At 38.9% G+C, this 20,399-nt stretch overlaps 1 protein-coding gene across 2 annotated transcripts in view; it reads left to right on the top strand.

Annotated features, from left to right (window-relative positions):
* Positions 1-20,399, top strand: part of LOC116718510 (nucleolar protein 4-like) — an 84,158-nt gene that overhangs the window by 51,928 nt on the left and 11,831 nt on the right. For both annotated transcript variants that reach the window (XM_032560519.1, XM_032560528.1), the window contains one exon: positions 17,090-17,505. In XM_032560519.1, coding sequence (XP_032416410.1) covers positions 17,090-17,505 — 416 coding nt within the window. The remainder of the gene's footprint in view (positions 1-17,089; positions 17,506-20,399) is intronic.

Below are 20,399 nucleotides of genomic sequence, written 5' to 3'. Positions count from 1 at the left end.
CTCTCTTTTGTTTCCCAAAGATTTTACAAACAAAAGCAAAATAAAAGACAGACAGAAGAAGACAAAATATAAACATAAATGCAGTATGTAAGGGCATTATAGAGCATATACTGTAAGTTACACTGTAAAAAGCAGATTGGTGCTTGAGGGTTGTAAACTTTCAATGGTAGATTTAATGTTTAGCTGAACTAAGTGCGCTAAATGTTTTCAAAGTTAGCTTCACTATTAGCATATTAGCAGTTACTTCACTGCTTAAATATTCTTCACAATAACTAAAACTCTTTATTTAAAGCTGCAGAATGTAATTTTTAAAAAGAACATATTTTTTTATAACTCTCACCAGTTTTAGACAGATAATCTGTGAATCAATCGATCTCCTCCACCTCGAGCTGCTAGTCCTGTCTGAAGAACCAAAAACAACCAATCAGAACCAGGAAGAGGGGCTTAGTGCTGTCAATCAACCTCATGTAATTGTTGCTAAATGTGCTAATGGTGGAGAAACATCGATGCTAACTAGCCTGATCTTTCACAACAGGCTATGCTAGGGCCAGGGTAGCAGAAAACAAGGGTGATTGACAGCGCTAAGACCCGCCTCCTGGCTCTGATTGGTTGTTTCAAGGTAGCACTGGGCGCAATGAAGAGGAGTTAAATTTTTTCACAGATTATCAGTCATGACTTAGTGACAGTTTCAACAAATATTTAAAAATTTATTTTTTATAAACATTATAAACTGCAGCCTTCAGGTAATTTATGATCCAGGAAATGTTTTTTTCTTTTTCCAATGTTTTGTGTGGAACTTTGAAGCTTCTCTCTGTCCAGTTATGCAGGTTCAGCTGTGAAATTTTAGCCATGGATATAAAACATGTCTGAAAGAAAATGAGTTGAGAACTGAGTGAAAACAAACGTATCAGAATGAGAACAACTGTAATGAAAAAGGGGTAAAAACATTAAGAACAGAGATTTTCCCTGAAGGAGATGGTGATCAGACAGATGTTCATCCCAAACAACCCAGATGTTTTATCTCCAATAGTCCTCCATGTTTGTCTCCCTCCACTGCACTCACTTCCTGTCTCCTCCATGTCCTCGGGTGTTTCTCTGCCCTTTCCTTTCCCAGCAGTTGAACACACAGCGTTTTGATCTCCTAGTATTTAAATCTAGTTTTATTGGATGGAAACCTGGAGATACTTGGAACTGTTTGGAGATAAATTGAGATGACAATAAAGAGACGCAGCAGACACACCCAGAGGACAGCCGTTTGGTTTTACAACAGTCCGTGGCCTTGTCTCTGTGGACAGATAGGAGGGACGTACCTTCACCCCATAACCTCGAATGAATGAGTGTCTTTCTACACTAACTATCAACAGATCCTGCTGTTGAGCCTTTTTACATTCTGAATGGTTTCTGTTATCAAAGTTTGTCTGAAGAGTACGTTCTATTGGACAGAAAAACAATCTGACTGTAGCATAGCGTCATCACTAGCTGCGTGATGACGAAATTACCAAAATAAATTCCCTTAATGTAGAGATGGCAGTTTTGAAAAAAACTTTGTTTTTTGATAAAAAGTTTTGCCGCTTTGATGTTACTACTGGTGGAAACCACGAAGAAGATGACAGGAAGTGGTTGGAGGATCATGACTTATCACGTGAACAAACTTATTAATGTGTGATTTTAATTTTCATTCCTTATTTAATGGAAACACTGCAATTACAAAATTGTGTTTTTTCAACATTATCAGATTATTTTAGTTTTGTGCACATTTTTATGAGATATGTTGATAATTCAGTCATGGTGCTAGCACTCATCATCTACCAGCCAATCAGAGGAGACGTCAGCGTCTTATTCAGGCGTCGGAGAAACAAGCCCCGCCTACTTTGGAGAGGTTATGTATGCAGCGTTTTACAGAAATTGTTGTCGGCCATTTTAAGAGATGTGGATTCAACACATTCGAATGATACACAACTTTTTATGAACTGAGAGAACTCTGGTTGAGCCAGCTGCACATTGTTAGACAAAAACCAAAAATAAACCACGATGAAGACCACTTCCTGTCGTTGTCGTCTTTGGCGTTTCCGTCAGTAGTAATCCGCCTGTTGATAACGTGATTCGTGTATCGATATGGCTGAAACACCCCCCCTTCCCAGCTCTAAAAGTTTAAAGAAAAACAGAACTTTGCGCAATTTTTTGGTCAGTGGAAACACAGCTGGTGATAACATCCAGGAAAGTAAGGAAGCTACAAACAGAAGCACTGAGCCAGGAGTACTTTCTATGCAAAACAAAATAAAGAAAGAATATAAAGTTAATGATCCTATAGCTGCAATTCATCTACACATGATAACAGAGTGAGGAAACGAATAAGGCTCCTCTTATGGATGGTTGATACATAATTATGTTATCAGTTAATCTATAAACACTTTATAAAGCATTAACAACTGTTTATTAAGTAAGTAAACGTTAGATAAAATGCATAGGTGAACAGATTTGGCTCACTATTAGGCAAGAATCCAGTAGATTTAGTCGCCTTCTCACAGTTACTAATGATTTATAAACTGTTTAGAGATTAATTAATAACATATCTATTAACTATTTATTATAAGGGGAGTAAAAAACTCTGTCACCTTGCAGCAAACTAACAGTAAAGTATTAAAAGTGGGCATGGGTCGAATCTGGGAGGTTTTTCTGTATTTTCCTCATTTTTAATGTGAGAAATCTTTAGTAGACATGTAGTTTCTACCGACTGTTGGGATTTCCAACGGGGTTTGACAAATTATTGTTTTAAGACTGAAGGTAGAAGAGTTTATTGCTCGTGTGTGGGCGGATGTAAATGAAGCTGCGATCATTTCTGCTAAACTCAACACATCTCCTGCTAAAAAACAAACAAAAGCAAAAAAAGAGGCTGTTTTTTATCTGTATTTGCTGTTTTTGTTCTTATTGTTCAGAACGTTTCAGTTCAAAGGCGGAAAAATGTGTTTTTTACATGAACCACATGAGCAGCTGATATTAATCCAACACCACGAGAGTCAAATGTCTTGTGGCCATTAGTATTTTCTTAAGAGCCTGAAACATATGATGTATAATGTCCCTCTTTGTTCTGCAGAATATTCTCAATTCCCTTCATATGGTTGTCAAGGAAACCTTTCCTTCCTCCTTCACTCCTCTAGATGAAAATGACGTGTAATTATTCATATTCAGGTAAAATGTATAGTTTCCTGCAGGTTGATACTCTGATCAATGTCCTTTAGTTTGAAATTAATGTAAAACCGTCTCGGATACCGCTGAGGTGACATCAGTTCTCTGGACTGATTCTTCAGTCTGAACTGTTCGTTTGCCAGCAGAATGACTGAAAAAGCTGAACTGGTTCCAGTCTCAAATAAAGAACAGGGATTTCTTTGTTTCAACTTCTCATTGGAGTGAACAGAAGTCGCATCCGGGGTACCGCAAGGCTCAGTCCTTGGACCCCAAAGTATATTACATTTATAATTCCAGTAGATACATTTCTGAGATTCAAGTGTTGAACATTTTCAACTTGTTGAGCTTAGAAAAATTCCAAAAATTGAAAGTTTTCTATTTTTTTTATGAAAATATCTGAGATTAATCAAAATTTCAAATTTTTTTTGGTGGAAATTTACTCTTTTTTTGTTTTTCTATTTTTTACTTACAATGATTTTAGTTTTGTTTTTTGTTTTTTTCCGTCTGGGACTACTTTTGACAATCTTGGCCATTGTGACAAAAAGTTTCAGAAATGGCTATTTATTGGCATTCAAAACTTAAGAGATTTTTATGATGGTGTGTTACGACAATTGTAGATAAAATAATAAGTAAATACAGAAAAAGTACATTTCCACCAAAAAAATCAGAAATTGAGATTTGTCAATTAGAAAGATTGTCAAACATTTTCGATTTTTGGAATTTTAAGCCAAAAATGGCCAACTTTCAAAACTCAGAAATTTCAACGTTTTTTTGTAGAAAGTCTTTGAGTTTTTTTGTTGGAAATCTCCTTTTTTCATATATACAGTATATATATACAGTATATATTATATATATGTATATACAATGGTCCTAATGCGCCGTCATAGAAAAGCATCTAGTTTTCTAGTTTGAACTTGATAGAAAAATGTATTATCAGCAGTAAGAACAGGATTTCAATCTTTCAAATCGTTTTCTATATTTCGCCAATTTTAATAAATGAAATAACAGCTGATTTGGGTGCATCAATTCAGTAAAAGTCTCTGAATAAACATAATTTTACCTTTTGCCTCCATCTGCTGGTCAAATCTGGACCAATTTTGAGCTGTGGTTGTGGGCCACACAAAATCAGTCCAGGGGCCACTAATGGCCCCCGCACCGCACTTTGGTCACCCCTGTTTAAGTTTTTTTTTCCTATTTTCTTTTTTTGTCCTTGACTTCTACCGACTCAACAATTTTGGCCCAAGTGACAAAAAGTTTGTACACCCCTGTTGTTGTAAATCTAGTTAGCTTAGCATGTTAGCTAGCTGCTGGTTCTGGACTCAGATTCAGATGATGCAGAGATGCCGGCGCATCATAAGTCAGAGCTGACATTGAGAGGGAGAGTGTGTGTGTGCTCCAGCAGAGTTGGGTTTTATGCAAATGCGTGTGTGTGTGTAGGAGTGGTGCATGGTGCGAGGTCGAGGGAGAGAGCCGCTCCATAGTCTGGGTCTTTGTGCTCCTCAAGCAGTCTGTGTGAGTGGGAGGCTGGCAGGGAGGGGCTGCCGGCATTATCTTTCACCTCTCAAGGCCGCAGACGGAGCCGCGAGAGATAAAGCACACACACACACACGCACAGACGGTGCAGCAAGGGGCTGAGATGGACGGGAAGGAGCAAAGTGAGAGGTGGGGGAGAAAGGTGTGAGGAAGAGGAGCTGAGATGAATGGATGCTGGAAGAGGAAAACCAGCAGAAACAGAAACTTATTCTCCATGTTTCAGCTTCAGGTTCTGCTCCTTAGAGCTGCGTTTCCATTCATTTCTGTCTATATTCTTCTAATGTGGAAAAATACACAATTTTGCGATGATGGTGTTTAAATTAAATAAGGAATTAAATAAAAATCACATGTGAATAAGCTAGTTTAATCATTAAAAATCATGGCAGCGACGGATGTCTACGAGATATGTTCATAAAAGTTCACGGCTGAGGAGCCGTGGCGTTAGCGATCATCAACGTTATAGTAGTACTTTTAATTTTTCCATACATTGGCTGGTTTATCGGTGCAGAATTTTAAAAAAGTCAAAGCATTGTGTTTATGTAAACACCGATTCATTAATGGATACTCAGCAGAAAAAAATAATTTACTGTTGAACAACCAACTGACTGGGGTTTTTCCTCCCAACGTTTGGCGTCTCATTCAGTTGGGAATGAGACGCCAAACGTTGTAAATCTAACAGCGAGAGATATGGAAAGCCATCCAGCTCAAATATATGTGAATTTTAACATGTAGAGAACAATTTGCCTGCTCGTTTTTAAATTAAATAAGAAACTAAATATCTTCAGCTCTGAGTAAATGGAAAGTATCACAGCCTTCATGAGGAATATTTGCCGTTGACACATATCCTGCCTGAGGAAAATTCACTTGTTTTATCCTCAGGTGTTAAACCTGAAATTATTTATGTTCCTCAGTTACTGAAATATTTACACCGTTTCAAAGCCCCATGATGTTTGTTTCGTTTTAATGGGAGTTTTCAGTCTGTTAACCTCTGTTGTGTTTTGTTTAATCATCATAGTTTATTTAGGACGATGTGGTTTTGTCAGTTTTATGAATCAAACTGAATATCTGGTAGCGTCAGCTGGGATTGTTTCTGGAGTTTAATTCAGGAAATCTGACGAGTTAAAGAGAGAATCCAGCTGCAGGTTGGAGGGAAAATCTCAGATCTGAGACATGAAAACAGCAAAGGAGGCTGAACAAGAGCAATCTGAGGGGAAGATTAGAAAAAGCTGCAGGTCAGCAGGAAATGCACCAGGAATACCCTCAAAGTGAGTTAGCATAGCGCTAGTTTCACTAAAAAAATATTCATGTATTCAAATCTGAACATTCTGGGAAAAATCTCTAAAACAAATCATGAATCTTAACTTCAAACTCGATTCAATTAAAAAACGTACTGTATTTTAGGAAATATTTGAGCTTTGGGGATTCCAATAAAACACCTCGTTGCCATGGTTACGCATCATGGTGTGCATCACAAGCAGTGGAGGACACACTCATGCTAATCTGTTGATAGTGTAGCTGATTTATTGTTTAATGGTTTAGCTAAATTTGTTTAGCTCACTTAGCTTCCCCTAAATTGATTTTTTTCTGATAAATTTCAAACGCTAACATGGCTGCTTTGTAAACTTTCAGTTGGCAAAAGTTAAACATCTGTGTTGAAGGTTTTGTTATCGACTGTTTAGTATCCTTTCAGTAGTTATATGTTTATATCCAGGATCTTATTTTGAAGTCTGTTTTCACAGCAGTTCTGTTTCCTGTCTACATTTTCCCAATAATTTCATTTCAAGCAAGAAACATACAGAAACAAATAAAACATGGACAGTAGAGAACATAAACATAAATATGTTATCTGAAGATATTATAGAACATGAAAATTATAAAATAAAATTTAATTAGTGCTTGAAGGCTGTAGTCCTTAAAGGTTAGATATAATTTAAAATGAAATAACTAGTAGCGCTTTAGCTTTATCTTCCGCTAAATGCTATACTGGCTTAGTGCTTTAACATTAATTGAACTAATGTTTATGTATATTTCTTTAGAGTTAGCATGGCTAACTCTGTAGCCAGCAGTGCCCACCATTGGTCATTAGTATTACTAATTAAGCTGCATATTGTTTTGTGTTTTTACACCCGAAGGAAGGGGTAGTTTTTGTGTTTCACTACTCTTACATCAGCGTCTCCTCTCCAAGTCAGTGAGATGTGCAGAACAGATGGCACTTTATCTGAATATCCCTGTGAAAACCACACACACCCTCCGTCCCCTGCAGTGTGTGCAAAGTAGGTCACAAGGCCAACGCTGACCATTACCGCCTCTGGACTGCGATGAGCAGCTTAGCTCACTGCAGCGACTCGCAGACAAACCAGCAGGAAGTCAAGGAGATCATGAGGGAATCAGTACGCAGATTGGCATGATATCAGCGCTGACACGCCTTCACTGCATTCGCACAGGAAAATACCAGAGGCTAACCTGCTCTGCCCAAAAGGCACAGGGAGAAAATATCAGAGAGTCTGAGGGAAAATACTCCTGAATAAAATGAAGGAAAGTGGATAAGTGGCTGGAGAAACGAAGCAGAGCCAGAAGGCAGAGGGGGAACAAGAGGAGCATAAAAAATTGGACGACTGCAGGAAGAAGGAGTGTCTTTATGCTCTTGTGAGACATCATGTGATTCCTCCCACCCTAAATATGTCCAAAAAGCCCCTAAAAATTACCCTCATTCTGCATGAGCTGGCTTCTCTGACTGCTGCTCAGCTAAGCGTTCATTCAGAGTTGATCTAATTCATTTAAATATATTAAATAATGCAATTTTTTGTTGCAGAGCCATAATAAAAGCAGAAAGATGCGTTCAGTTTGGGTCGGTGATGTGATCCTCGTGCATTAACACTTGTCTTCCTGCAGAAACTCTGATGGCTCTGACATAATGTTATCTGATGAGTACAGTGCACAACAATGAGTCAAGGCTTTTAGCAGGGAAAGCTACACCCACTGAGCCCTGCCCCCTCTGCATCACTGCATGCACCGCTCCAACCTTCCCCCTCCTCATCCTCACTCGCGTTTTGGTTTCTTTTGTCCCGCTTTTTCCTCTGGCTCTCATCTCTGGTTCCTCCTTCAGTAAATGCTGGGTTCCTCTCCGCTCTTCCTCTAAAACTGTAAATCTGAAACGGATTCTCTCACTAGTTGGTAACATTTAGTAGGAGTGGGAATATTTTATCATTAGCAAGATGATAAAATATAATTTTGCTAATGATATTTAGCAATTAATCAAATTAACTAATGTTCTATTTGTGTTGTAGTTTAGCCTCCATCCAGTAGAGGGCGCCAGTGGTCATTCTTAAGCAGAACCAGTTGCTAAGTAAATTAAAGATGGCCGTCTGAATCCCAGAACAAGAAAGAGAAACGTGTGGGTGAAAAATTCACTTTATGCTATTTTCTGTTTGGTACGATGCAATATTTGGGTCGTTGTAGGTAGAAAGAAAAATGAAAAGGAGGAGTAAATTTCCGACAAAATAACTCTAGAAAAGTCTTGGAAATTTCTGAGTGTCAAAACTCTAAAAACCAAAGATTTGGTAGAAAAAACTCAAAAATTTCAAAATTAATCCCCAAAATTTTCTAGAAAACAAACAAAAAAACTAAAAAATTTCTGAGTTTCAAACATTGAAAATTCACAACTTTTGTAAGTTTGAAAAGTAAAAAATTTGGTACAAAACAATCTAAGAAATGTTTACATTAATCTAGATTAGACTAGATGTATTTCTAGAGTAATCTCCAAAATTTTCTAGAAAAAACAAGGAAATTTCTACGTTTCAAAACTCGGAAAAATTTTGACTTTTTGAAATTTGATAAGTTGAAAATTTGCAAGAAAAAAATACCTGAGGAATGTTTAGATTAATTCCCGGATTTTTCTAGAAAAAAAGGGGAATTTCTAAAATATTTTTATCCATTTGACAGTCTTTGTAGTTATTTAATAAAGAATCATAAAAAACGTGCGTAATTCCTCATCCCTCGGATAAACTTTCCGTTTCACCTCCAGATACAAACTGTTCAATGAGTTTCTGTTTAATCGCATCATGTCTTGGATTTCACTTTTCATATGAAAACTACTTGCTACTTTCTAAATCTGCGTATTTAAACCTAATTTTGATATTTCTACGTATTACATATTAATTTAACACTGATGTACTTAGTTGTCGCATTAACGTTCACTTTTTAAGCAACAATCAGCGGATTTTGGTTTTTTATTGCAGAGATACAAAAATTGGTAGGACGTATTAAATAGCTACAGTTCATTTTTGCATTTTGAATATTAGTTTTCTGTGAAACCTGCAGAAAAGCAGATGTTCCACTGAAGAGTAATGCAGTGGAGCTAATGACCTTATTAGATTTTGTGTTTGTGTTACTTGTTGCTTTTAGCATTTTACCAGTGGTGGTCATTGTAGCTAAAGAGCTAGTTGCGCTAACCCTGAAGCGCTAATCATAAACATTAGACACACTAACGATAAAACACTACACCATCACAGTATTAAGCAGAAGCTAACACTAGAGCGCTAAAGTCAACCTTGTTGATACCTACAATGCATCAATGACGTAACATAGCATTATCGCCCTCAACAGGACATCATGGATGGTGACTTAAAAATAAGAGTAATAATATAAACATCTAACTACTTGAACAACTTAAAAGTCAACAATCAAATCTACATCACAGAGGTCAAACTTTATTAACTGAAACTTTACAAAATATCCAGGAAAATTAGCGCTTCAGGATTTAACAGGATAAACGAAGCTAAGTGTGCTAAACATTTTCAAAGTTCACAAAATTCTAAAGCGCTAATTAGCACTCTTAGCGAATTAGGATTAGTGTTTCTTCTGGAGTCTTTTTTTTGTTTTGTTTTGCAATTTTTGCACATTATGCACTTTGTTATGTTTCAGTTTAATCTGATAAAATTGCTCTTTGTAAACTTAATTTCTCACTAAATTTAGGAAAATAGCAGAGTATCATCTGCATACATTGACAACTGTTCTGTGCTCTCAGTTAGGCTGCATTTCTAAAAATGTAAATTTGATGCCAGTTATTAAAAAAAACAAAACTCATGTCTTTATATATTGAAATTAATTAAAAGTGAAGAGATTTGCCTTTCTGCATAGTGCCAGTTGTCTTTTCTGTGCTCTGTTGGGTTGCGTAGTAAACATTTTACACACCGTTTCCCAAACTTATCCAGCATAAAATACAAATAACTGGAGAAAAAATGTTGAACACTTTGATTTTTGTTTTTTTGTAGGTTGTTTTGAAAGAAATTTGAAATGTTTAGATGTTTACCTCCTTCGTCTTGCAGATTTTACTTTTGTTTCTCCATCGGAGCGTCGAGCAGCAGCTTGGTTGTCAGTCCACCTGCCGAGGCGCTCCTGAACATGATGGACAGCAGGAAATCAGGAAAAGATGTGGGTGAAAGGGCAGAGTGGGATGGAGTGTGAGGGAGAAACATTAACGCTAAGAGCCAGAGAGTGTGGCGTGAGACGAAACTGTAAATGACAGATGAGTGTGTGTGTGTGTGTGTGTGTGTGTGTGTGTGTGTGGGTGCACGTTGTTGTCCCGTTGGCACCATGACGCTAGCGTTGTGCTCGTCCCTTCCTATTAGCTCGTTGACTGACTGCATTGCTCTGTTATCTCTGTATTAAAGCATGACTCAGCCTCCTCAACAGTGAAAAATAAATAAATTAAACTCCTAAGAAACGATGCAGGAATTCCCGTCTTTCCGAAGCCTCAGCTGCCCTTACCCCTAACCCTCACTGGGTTTTAGTTATTAGCCAAGGTTGTTCTGTCATTTGTCATCCAAAACTTTGGGTAATCCAACCATCATGATGAATTTATATCCTGGAAAATATTAAATGATTAACTATTTTGAAGCGGTCCATCTTCTTGGACTCCAAATATTGGGAATATTAATGTAACCATTTATATATATTACTGGAACGGACGTCACATGACTACCGTGTGCGCGCCGCTACGCATTGAGTCTGCAAAATGACACAGTAACGGACAGAATCTGAAAAAGAGATGCAATGATTTGTTGCGGTTGTCAACACTTTGACAACTAGATAGTAAAATGCAAGCTGTCACATTTCAAAGGTTATTGTTTTTGTTTTTAACTTGGCAAAGAAGTGGAAAGTAGCTCAGTTATGCTAGCTTGACTTTGACAACCTTCAAATTTAGATGTTCTGTGGAATTCGGTGTGTTTCGGTTCACTTTAAAAAAGGATAGTCAATATATCAGAGTAGGGGATTAAATTATTTAATCAACCTTCACTGTGTTCAGGCGATCGCCTATTAATAATCAATAAATAAACAACAAGCCTGAAAACATAAAAACTGTAAAGGACCGAATGTTCTGTTCTTTGTGTGGGAAACATTTGCGAGCGTTTTGATGTTGATGTTCCTGAAAATGAATGTAATCTCTGTTCTGTTGGCTAGTGGAGGTGTTGTCAGTCAGTTGCCATGGCAACGGATATGAGCGTCACGTAAAGCTGACACAAATAGCGCTAAAAAAGCAGAATATGAGTAGTTTTGAGTTTTTTTCACGTTATTTTAACTCTTGTTGTAGTGCAACGCAGCCACTGTAATTTCTGAAAGTTCAATAAACGGGAAAAACGGGACAAGTTGCTTCATTCGTTCATAAAACGTCACAATATTCATAAAAGTATTCAAACTGGATGAAATATTTCCTAAAGTATGTTGCAAAGTATGGCTGCTACAGCTGCAGTTGATTAAATTAATCGACCAATATAAAAGAGAAAATGACATAACTGTGTAAAAAAACTCATAATTACTTCAAAGATTTTATACATTTCATTACATTTTTCACCAATGGCATTTGCAGTCCTGTTACACATGAGATATCTGTTGAAGAAAACAAAAGTGATTGACTTATGATCCACTGTTTACTATATTAGCTAGATAGCATTAGCAGGCGCTAACACCATCGGCAGGAGTTAATACCAAATCAAAACAAATTAGAATATACTGAAACAAACTGAAACGCTGAATGTTACTAATTGCGCAAATTACTGTTATGACAGGGTGGAGCTAGCGCTGTTAGCACCTTTTATGTACCATCTACCCAGGATGCATTGCAGCGCTAAATGGCTACATGTTTTTATTTAAATTGACAAAAACTCAAAAACCGAGAGTATTTTTACTGTGTTGTTTCATCTGAAATAAATTCTCAAATAAAGTCTGTTGTTGCTAATTGAGGATTTCTTCAGTGCTCGGACACAAACTAGGGTTTAGTTTGGCTTTGACTCGATGGGACATATTCAGCGTGTGTGTGTGCGTGGGGATGGGTGTGTGTGTGTGTGTGTGAATGCGCTACCTACAGGGAAGTGTTGTCTTGGGAACAAAGCTTCCTGAGATGAGGGCTAATTTGAATATGTGTGTTGGGGGTTTAGGGTGAGCAGGCAGTGGCAGTCTGTGACAGCAGCGTCTTTGTTGACTGTACCATCTTCCTATTTGACCTTCTACCCAACCCACCCCCCTAACACTGAACAAGTCCTGTCCCACACACACACGCTCACATAAAACCTACAGAGGCCATGTTTGTTCTCAGATTTTCTTGACCTCCCATTTTTCAGACATGTTTTGTTAACTTGTCACAGAGAATTGTCCTTCAATTTTTATATAATTAACTCTCCTAATTTCCATGTTGAATCTGAATTTAGAAAAATTCACATTTTATTCAATGGAATATTGGAATTAATTCTGATATTTTTATAAAAAACTGCAACAAAACAAGAACCTCTGCAGTTTTACTAGCATCATGGTGGATAATGAGTCACTTCGGCATCATCTTCACCAGTTTTTTAGCTCTTGTTTTGGAGTTGCTAGCAAAATCCTGTTCAGTCTCCCAACATGATGGCTGTTCAGTTCCCAGACTGTTAACACTAGATGAATGTTGTAGCTCCAACCATGTTCAAAAAGTCTTGGCTGATTTATTTGTTTTTTTTCTCCTACTAGCGTTAGGTGTAACTAGACCATCTGTGGTCCTACAAACCTCGGTCTCAGTTCGGTTGAAGTGAACTCTGGTGCGGTTTGAATATGAAAGACAAGCGCACCACAGACTGCTCCAAAAGCAGAAAGTGGTCTACAGCGCAGAGAATTGTGGGTAAATACAACCAAAACCAAACGCTTTAGCGCTGGCAGGAAAAATAGTTCGTCGTCTTTCACCGACAGAAGAGAAATCCTCCAACCCCTAAAATCTGATGCCACTCCATTTTTGTTTACATTTTGTGAGGAAGGAAGTTGCGCTCAGTGTCTTCGTCTGAGGTGTTCATGTCATTTTCTTCAGTGGTTTTGGTGCAGCGCCCCCAAAGGTGAGGAGGGGAACAGGTTGCTCAAAGGGTTTGGTTGGTTTGACTCAGAAAATGAAATAAATAAATGTTGCAACTTTGATCCCCAATTGAACCAAATCTACCGAACTACCGGAGGTGAAAACGCCCTCGGTTCAGTTGTTGCTGGTCGAGGCGATTCCTCCTCCTGTTTTCTGGATAATGAACAAATCAAACATCAGTGTGTGAATGTTGGACATCCGTAGACCCGGCTGTGTCTGGTTCTGTTGGTGCCAGCTGGTCCTGTCAGACAGGGGCTTGCCGTCACCGTCGGGAGGAGGAAGGGGTAACGCGCTCACTGTGTGGGGGGTGTCGGTGGGGTTGCTATGACGATGCCAGGAAAAACTCAAACCTTCGCCGGGTGTGGCAGCGAGAGTGAGGAAGAGCATCCGCCGTGTCCCATCAACATAATCAGTGGTCAATGCAGCTACCCACTCTCACACATGGAGGCGAAGGAGTTAGCATCTGCTACGGTTAGCTCAGGTTAGCTCCAGGGAGGGAAAAGCCTCTAACTGCCTCCAGATAGCAGAGCTCCAGATGAAATACGACGAAGGACGAGTCATTAGCGCTCCCTCACCTCCATCCATCCCTGAACTGCACATCTTCACACTCCCTGCCACTTTCTGAATCACTTTTCCCTCTTGTTTCTTCTTTTCCTCACACATCTTCCCTGTCATTGAGTCTGTTTGGACTCTTTCTTTCCTTTCATTTCCTCCACTTCTTTCTTCTGCAGCTCTATTATCTGCTCAGATTTATTGGCCCTCCATTTTCCCCTAACTGACCACAGGGCTGGACAATAAAGCAACAAAAATATTCTGCTAATCAATATCAATAGATAATATATCCATAATTTAACTGATCCAGAACCACACAGCATTCTGGAACATGTAGGCAGAAAAAAGACCGAATAGCCGCTCAACCTCTCAGCCAACTGAGCAAAGTGAGTGGAATCAACTAACTCACTCACTCTTTGGTTGCCTAGCAACAACCTGCTGGGTAACTGCCGTACCAGCAGCTTCAGGTTCCCCCATAACTGCTTAAAAATAAAAAACAACGCGTGGAGTGAAAACCGGATTAAACAGGAAAAGTAACGCAGCCAGTTTGGTAATATTTCAGATATTTAAAACAGAAAAATAATCAATAATTATCGATATTGACTGATATGAAGCCGTTATATCCAGCCATTTTGTTGTTGAGCTCATATGTCTATTTATCCAATAATTTAGCATCAAAAAGGAGTTTTGAATTGAAAATGTTGCTTTTTTATGTCTATCGAGTTAATTTTCATAAATTAATTTGATAAAAAGAATGTTATTCACTCCCACCTCTAAATAATCTTAATTATTTAGTAAATCTTTTTAATAATATCAAAACAAATGTTTGAAACTTGACTAAAAATTCAACCAGAAGCTACTAAGTGTTTTATTTCTGCACTGGATTTACAATAATATTATTATATTTTTATTTACTTTTTAATATATTAAGGAGGTATTGCTCAAAAAATCTTTTACAAGGTGATGAAGATTGCTTTTATTTCCATCTCCTCTTCCTCTTCTGAGAAATCGCCAGAGTTTTTCTACCGTTGGGTTTTTCTCACCTCTCATCTGAGTGACGCAGCAACATTGGAGTAAAGGAAGACAGCGTGGCGCTCGTTATTTACCACGTATCGTAAATTCTTCTTTATAAACGGTGGCAGCTGCCACACCTTCACCCAAACACAGAGGATCCCGAAGCACAGAGCCGGCCAGCTTAAGGTCACGCTCTGGGTCAGTCTGAACACCTGACTCCACCTGAATCCACCCGAATCCACCTGACTCCAACTGACTCCTGTCAGCTGTTTTACAGTTTTCTGGAAGTTTGTTCCAAATTTATGGTGCATAGATGCTGAAAGCTGCTTCTCCTCGTTTGGTTCTGGTTCTGGGGATGCAGAGCAGAACCAGAACCAGAAGAAGGTTGATACAACAGCAGCAGATCTTTAATGTATTGTGGTGCTAAACCATTCAGTGATTTATAAACTAACAACAGTATTTTAAAGTCTATTCTTTGAGCTACTGGGAGCCAGTTGAGGGACTTTAAAACTGGTGTTATGTGCTCTATCTTCCATTAGTCCTTTAATCCTGGAAATGTTCTTCAGGTGATAGAAGGCCGAAGCCACCCGAATCCACCCAAGTCCAGCTGACTCCACCCGAATCCACCCGAATCTGTCTAACGTCTATCATGGAAGCACGTCACCTTCATAATTCTTCGAACTCCTGATGGACTTAGAAGTAAAACATTTAATCGGTGTAAAATATTTTTAAATCTTATATTTCTCCTTCTTCTTGTGGCAGTAAAATAGAATTGTTGAATTATTTGTTTTTGTATTTGTTTATGTTTGTGTTTATTTTTACTCCAGTCTTTAGAAAATAGCTGGTTTTCGAGTGTTTCCTGCTGCATATCAGCTGTTTGCTGTTATTCTTATACCAGAGATGGAAAAGGCTTCCAGCGTGTTCAGCTGATTCACGTTTTATCTGCTGATATCTGAGAGCAAAGAGGCCAAGGTAACATGAAGAAAAGCCGACTAATAACACACCGACCTACATTGTTTATCCATAATTGCTTCACATATTTTCCTGTGGCTCGGCGGGAGGCGGGTTGTTCTGTTTTCTGAGCCACAAAGAGCCGTGGGATTGCTTTGGCGTCGGAGGTCAGAGAGAAGGACAGCGCGAACAGAGGCAGGGTCGCTGAAGGTTGATGGCTTACAGAAAGTGAAAGGAGAGGAAGCGCCACACCCTGTCCAGAAACGCACCGCCTAGACGCAGCCGCAGCACAGAATCCCTCCTGGTGCGGTCTAAGTCCTGAGGGGACGTTTGAATCAACTTAGCAGGAATTAGACCGGCCCCGTTTCTTAAACGGCGCTTCTCCCTCAGAGCCATGCTTCAGATAAATACGTAATAATCGTAATTATGCTGATCCGCACCAGCTTGATGAGCGGGGTGAAGATGCTGAATCTGCCCCATAGCTTCTCTGCTCCCTTCCCCCCTTCTTCCTCTTCATCCTCCGACCCGCCAGCCATGACCCCCCATCCTCTTCATCCTCCTCCTCCTCCTCCCACCCTTCTGCTGACCTCTTTTCTTTTGCCCCTGTACCTTTCTTACTTCTACTTCCCTTCACTAATAAGCAAAACCAATTTAGTTCACAAAGCTAAAACACAGAAGCAGTGGAGGAACAATAAGACTTTTATTCTAATTAATCCCCAACATAAGTAAGTCTCATGTGCCGTTACATTCCCTGAACTTTGTAACTGACAGCCATGTTGGTAGGCAGTTTGTTCTCTCAGTGAAGGACTGTAGAGCTGGGTGGTGTAGAACCGGGTGGTGTAGAGCTGGGTGGTGTAGACCTGGGTGGTGTGCTCTGTCTTCCTGGTTTTAGTCAGAACCTCAGTAGCAGCGTTCTGGATCAGACACTGTTGCAGTAATCGATGCGTCTAAAGATAAATGCATGGATAAGTTTCTCTGAGACATTAGTCCTCTAATCTTGGAAATGTTCTTCAGGTGATAGAAGGCCGACTATGTAACCGTCTTTATGTGAATCTGAAGGTTCAGATCCAGTTTTCTGGCCTGATTTCTATTTTCCAGCTGTAATAACTGAAACTGTGTGTTGACTCTAGATCGTTCCTCTTTAGGTTTAAAGATAATAACTTCAGTTTTGTTTCTGTTCACCTGGAGAAAGTTGTGTCTCATCCACACATTACTGGAACTAGAACTGATGTCCAGCATGTGTGGGGTCTGCAGAGATATTAGCTGCCCTTTTCTGATGGACATTTAGATTTTGGGAAGTTCTTGTGTAATGGGAACCGCAGCAGCAGAAAATGTAGCAGATGTTGTGATTTTTGTCGCCAATCGAACCGAGTCTGCCGGACCTTCAGGTGTGAAAACACCTTTAAGATGCCGTTGGAGAGTTTTCCGTCTTTTTTTAGCTCCTCTAAGTTGAATTTCCGTCTCTGTTTCCACCTTCAGATGATTCATCGTCAGAAAGCGGCAGCGGTAACGGCCTTCCTGCCCTGACTCCACCCTCCTCTGCTGTGACGGACGGCGCCATCGTCAGGGAAACCGAGGTCGTTAATGGCGGCGGCTCGGCGCCGCTGGACTTCAGCAGGCCGACCTCTTCTTCCTCGTCGTCGGAGGACCAGCAGGCGGGGAACCTGAGCGAACGCCTGCCGCTGCCTACCTCACACCTTCCCATCACCGTGTCGGCCGCCGCCGCCGCGCTGCTCGGCGCGCTCCACCCCAACGCGCCCGAGGAGCTGCGCAGGAAGTACCCGCTGGCCGCCAAGCCGCCGCATTCGGTGCTGCCGCACGCACACAGCACGCACACACCGACACACGCCTCCGAGCTGCGACTGGACCGCGACGGCCGGGACTACGGCAACAAGGTGAGACCACAAACCTGATCTGCTGGGAGCTGAGGGAGGAGTTGGCCCTGAACGAAGCACACAAAATTATTTATATGGAGCTACAAAGATAAATTCACTTACAAATCTTTTTTCAAACTTTTTTCAGTTTCATTTTTTTTTTCTTTAGAACAAACTTTTTATGGCCTCAGTTTAGCTCCATACCTCTGACTTATCTACATGTAGTGGTATAAGTTATGCTAACTCCCGTATGTCTACATCTATCATGTTGCAGTGGCTTTGTGGTGCAATCTGTCGCAGCTTTCTGAGATTTTTTCCTCAGGATATTACAGTCAGAATTAAAAAAATAAAAATCAGTGGCCCTAATCCTCTTCCATACAGGAGAGACTATGATTTTTTATTTTTATTTAGATTTTTTCGTTTACAATCATTTCAACTGGGAATCTTTCATAACTAATGAAAAATCAATTCTAATTAATCTTAATAACAACAACAAAATGTAATTTCTGAGCAGCTTTTTGCATATTCCCACTGGTGCTTTGATCATTTCTTTTGTGATGAAATTTAAATATTTGGGGTTGGAGAGCCTCCAAACCATTACCCTAATCTTTTGCCCTTTTCAAAGATTCCTAATCTAAGATAAAGATTATTTCAATTATCAATTATTCAGATTAATTTTTAAAAATTTACACATCCTGCAGATTTTTCTTTTAGCCACCTAAGCCTTTTTGATATAATATTAAAAATAAATGCAAAAACGGAGCTAACATTTTGTTATTTCCATTTTTTAGAGATGAAATGGTTGGAAAATCTTTAATATTAGTTTTTACTATATTCTATATTTATTCTTACTGAAAATACAACAGATTATAGCAACTGCAGCTTTTCTAAGAAAAGGCAGACATTGCATACAAAAGCATAAAAATAAAGTAAAAGTCAGATTTTTTAATGCTTTTATATAATTTAACTTCTTTTTTTTTGCTCTATTCGGCGAACAGAAGAGAATCTCTTTGAAAGAAAGTCATTTTCTCCTTTTATTCAGACTCTGGAAAACGCCGTAATCTGTGGGAGCGTGAGCTTTTCTGGTTAATTAATAAGGACACCCACGTCGCCTCGTTCTGTATTAAAACCCAGAATTATCTAAAAGAAATAAAAAGCAGGAGCTTCTCGTCTTTGTGCTGCAGCTAAAAGCCGAACAATAAACTCCGGCCTTGGAGGCGCTGTGTTTCTCCTGGACCCGGTTCGGACGCAGCGCGGCGGCTTCACGTTTCTCACATTCAGACTCGGAAACAAACGAGCCGGCCGCCATTATGGAGCAACAACACGTTTCGCTGCGTTGTGGGGGCGTTAAGTTCAGAGTGTCGCTCTGTTTTTCTCCTGGCTTTAAATTCCCTGACAGATTATGACTTTACATTCAATATACATTGGGGGGTTCAAAATGTGGCTCGTGGGCCATTTGTTGCACCTGGACTGATTTTTTTTTTACGGCTCCAGACTGGAATTCAAAGGGAAAGTATTTTATAAAATCAACTTTTTTCAGCTTTACATCGTGTTATAAAACAAACCTTTGATTCTTTTATGCATGTTTGAGAAATCCTGCAATCTCCATGGCAACCATTCAACTGCGAAAAAGGCCTGGGTGGACTTAGCCCCGCCTTCAAGGCGCAGCTCCTCTCGCACTCAGCTCCTTCAGACTAGCCAGCAGCAATTAGCAAACACCTGGAGGAACTTCTGAGCTCATTATAGGAGCTGCTGTTCAGTAAGAAGCTGGTAAAAACATTAAAGGGCTAATAGAGGAGCCATGTTGTGATGACTTCAAAAAGAGCAGGAGCTTCTTAAAGAGACAGACCCCCAATTTCAAGATATTAAACTACAAAGTCAAATTTCTTTTAAGTCACTTTTTTATGTGTTTGGCTTTTTTTTCCCAAGAACTGAAGGGAACACAGTGACTTGATTGTGCTATAAAATGGCTACTATGGCCCGGAAAACATAATTTTTAATGTTTTTCTTGAAAACAGACATAAAATGTTTGTGAAGTTAACGCTCTTTTTAAAAAAAAATTTGTCTTTTGAGAGATTGGTGTCAATTTGTGTTAGAAACAAAGTTCTTACTAAAAATAACTAATTCTAACTCTGTGGTTACCTGTTTGCCTGCAGATCATTGACTTATTCTGTGTAATAATACTCTTATCATTGTTATTTTATTTTATTATTACTGTTATTATAGTCATTGCTATATTTGAGGACATATTTTTGTTATATTTTCAGTTCAATATTTTTAAATATATTTTTAACATTTAATTATTTTTTACCTCACAAAAATAATAAAGAAAATAAATGTATGGGTTTAATCATTTAGATTTTTACTCAGTGTAGAATTTTTAAATTAAACTAAAATGTTTTATTTTTATTTCCAGATTTTGTTTTTTGCATCTCTGAGCATAGAAACCCGTCAGTAAAGAGTTTTTACTATTTTCTTCTTGAATTAACATTAAAAATTGGAAAAATCCATCAAAACAAAATAATATAAATAAAACATGGAATCAGGAACGGTCAGGTCTGAAGACGACAGGACATATTTTTGACTGAAAGCTGTTTTGCGACTTTAGGAGCAGGAAAAGAGCAAAGCATCCGTTTCCATGACAACCGGCCTCGACACCTCGGTGAATGTTTGCAAGCTGTGAAGCTAATTTATACCTTTTCCAAAGCTACACTTTCTGCTGTTTGAGTGGGAAACTGTCAGGTAGAATCATTTTTCTTTTTTATAGGAAAATCCAAACCGACTTGATAAAAATAATCATTTAACCTCATAAATGTATGAAATCACAGTTTTCAAACACAACCTGATGTTTTAACAACTTTATTTCTCTGAGTTATGATCAGTGCTGGTCACACTTCCACTAATGTGCCAATAGT

The sequence above is a fragment of the Xiphophorus hellerii genome, chromosome 1 (genome assembly GCF_003331165.1).
Source record: "Xiphophorus hellerii strain 12219 chromosome 1, Xiphophorus_hellerii-4.1, whole genome shotgun sequence".
Classification (NCBI taxonomy): domain Eukaryota; kingdom Metazoa; phylum Chordata; class Actinopteri; order Cyprinodontiformes; family Poeciliidae; genus Xiphophorus; species Xiphophorus hellerii.
The sequence above is the reverse complement of the archived record's forward strand: the minus strand, read 5'-3'. Positions and strand labels throughout refer to the sequence as shown.